General features: G+C 65.8%; 1 protein-coding gene across 1 annotated transcript in view; it reads left to right on the top strand.

Annotated features, from left to right (window-relative positions):
* Positions 1-675, top strand: part of LOC104167737 (choline/ethanolamine kinase-like) — a gene marked incomplete at both ends in the record, with an annotated part of 1,884 nt that extends 1,209 nt beyond the window's left edge. The window contains 3 exons of the mRNA XM_009708075.1: positions 55-163; positions 297-403; positions 594-675. Of these exons, the coding sequence (XP_009706377.1) occupies positions 55-163; positions 297-403; positions 594-675 (298 nt within the window). The remainder of the gene's footprint in view (positions 1-54; positions 164-296; positions 404-593) is intronic.
* Between the last annotated feature and the right edge of the window lie 155 nt (positions 676-830).

Genomic DNA, 830 nt, shown 5'->3' with positions numbered 1-830 from the left:
CCGGTCTCCTGCTTGCGAGAGGCCGGGGCTCTGCTCACCCTCCCCTTTCCCCAGGGGCTTCGACATTGGCAACCACTTCTGCGAGTGGGTTTACAACTACACCCACGATTCCTGGCCCTTTTTCAAGGCTTCCCCAGAGAACTACCCCAGCCGGCAGCAGCAGGTAGAGCTGCCCTGGCCCTCGGCAGTGGGCAAGGAGTGCTCCCAGCGAGGCGGGGGCTCATGGCTGCTGCAGGGGTGTGCCAGCTGTGGCAGTGCCGTCGGCAGCGTCGCAGCCTGCTCTGTCCCTCTTCCAGCTGCATTTCATCCGGCACTACCTCTCGGAGGACTCGGGGCGACGCGGGGACACCACACATGAGGAGCAGGCCCGCATTGAGGAAGAGATGCTCACGGAGATCAACCGGTGAGGGACACACCGGGGCAGAGGGGGGTCCCTGTGGCTGTGGGGCCTGTCCTGCAGGCACATCCCCTGGTCCCCGCTGCACAGAGAGGGCAGCATCCCCAAAACCCTCCTTGTCCCACTCCCTCCTGCTCGCTCTTGGTGTGGGGCAGGGACGAGGGGCCCGGTGGGGCTGACAGCTCCTCTCCCTCAGGTTCGCGTTGGCTTCGCACTTCTTCTGGGGCCTGTGGTCCATTCTGCAGGCGAAGATCTCCACCATCAAGTTTGGGTACCTGGTGAGCGCTGCCCGTGGGTGCTGGGAGGGCCACGGATCAGGCCCTGCCTCCTGCAGGGCTTGCCCTGGGGTGCTTTGCATGTTCCCCCTCCTCTGGTGGGGGGTGTCAGGGGGCCCCGGCAGTCCCTGACTCCCCTCTCCCGCCCCAGGACTATG

The sequence above is a fragment of the Cariama cristata genome, unplaced genomic scaffold (assembly GCF_000690535.1).
Source record: "Cariama cristata isolate BGI_N322 unplaced genomic scaffold, ASM69053v1 scaffold32469, whole genome shotgun sequence".
Taxonomy (NCBI): Eukaryota; Metazoa; Chordata; class Aves; order Cariamiformes; family Cariamidae; genus Cariama; species Cariama cristata.
Note: the sequence above shows the minus strand (reverse complement) of the source record. Positions and strands in the feature narration are given on the sequence as shown.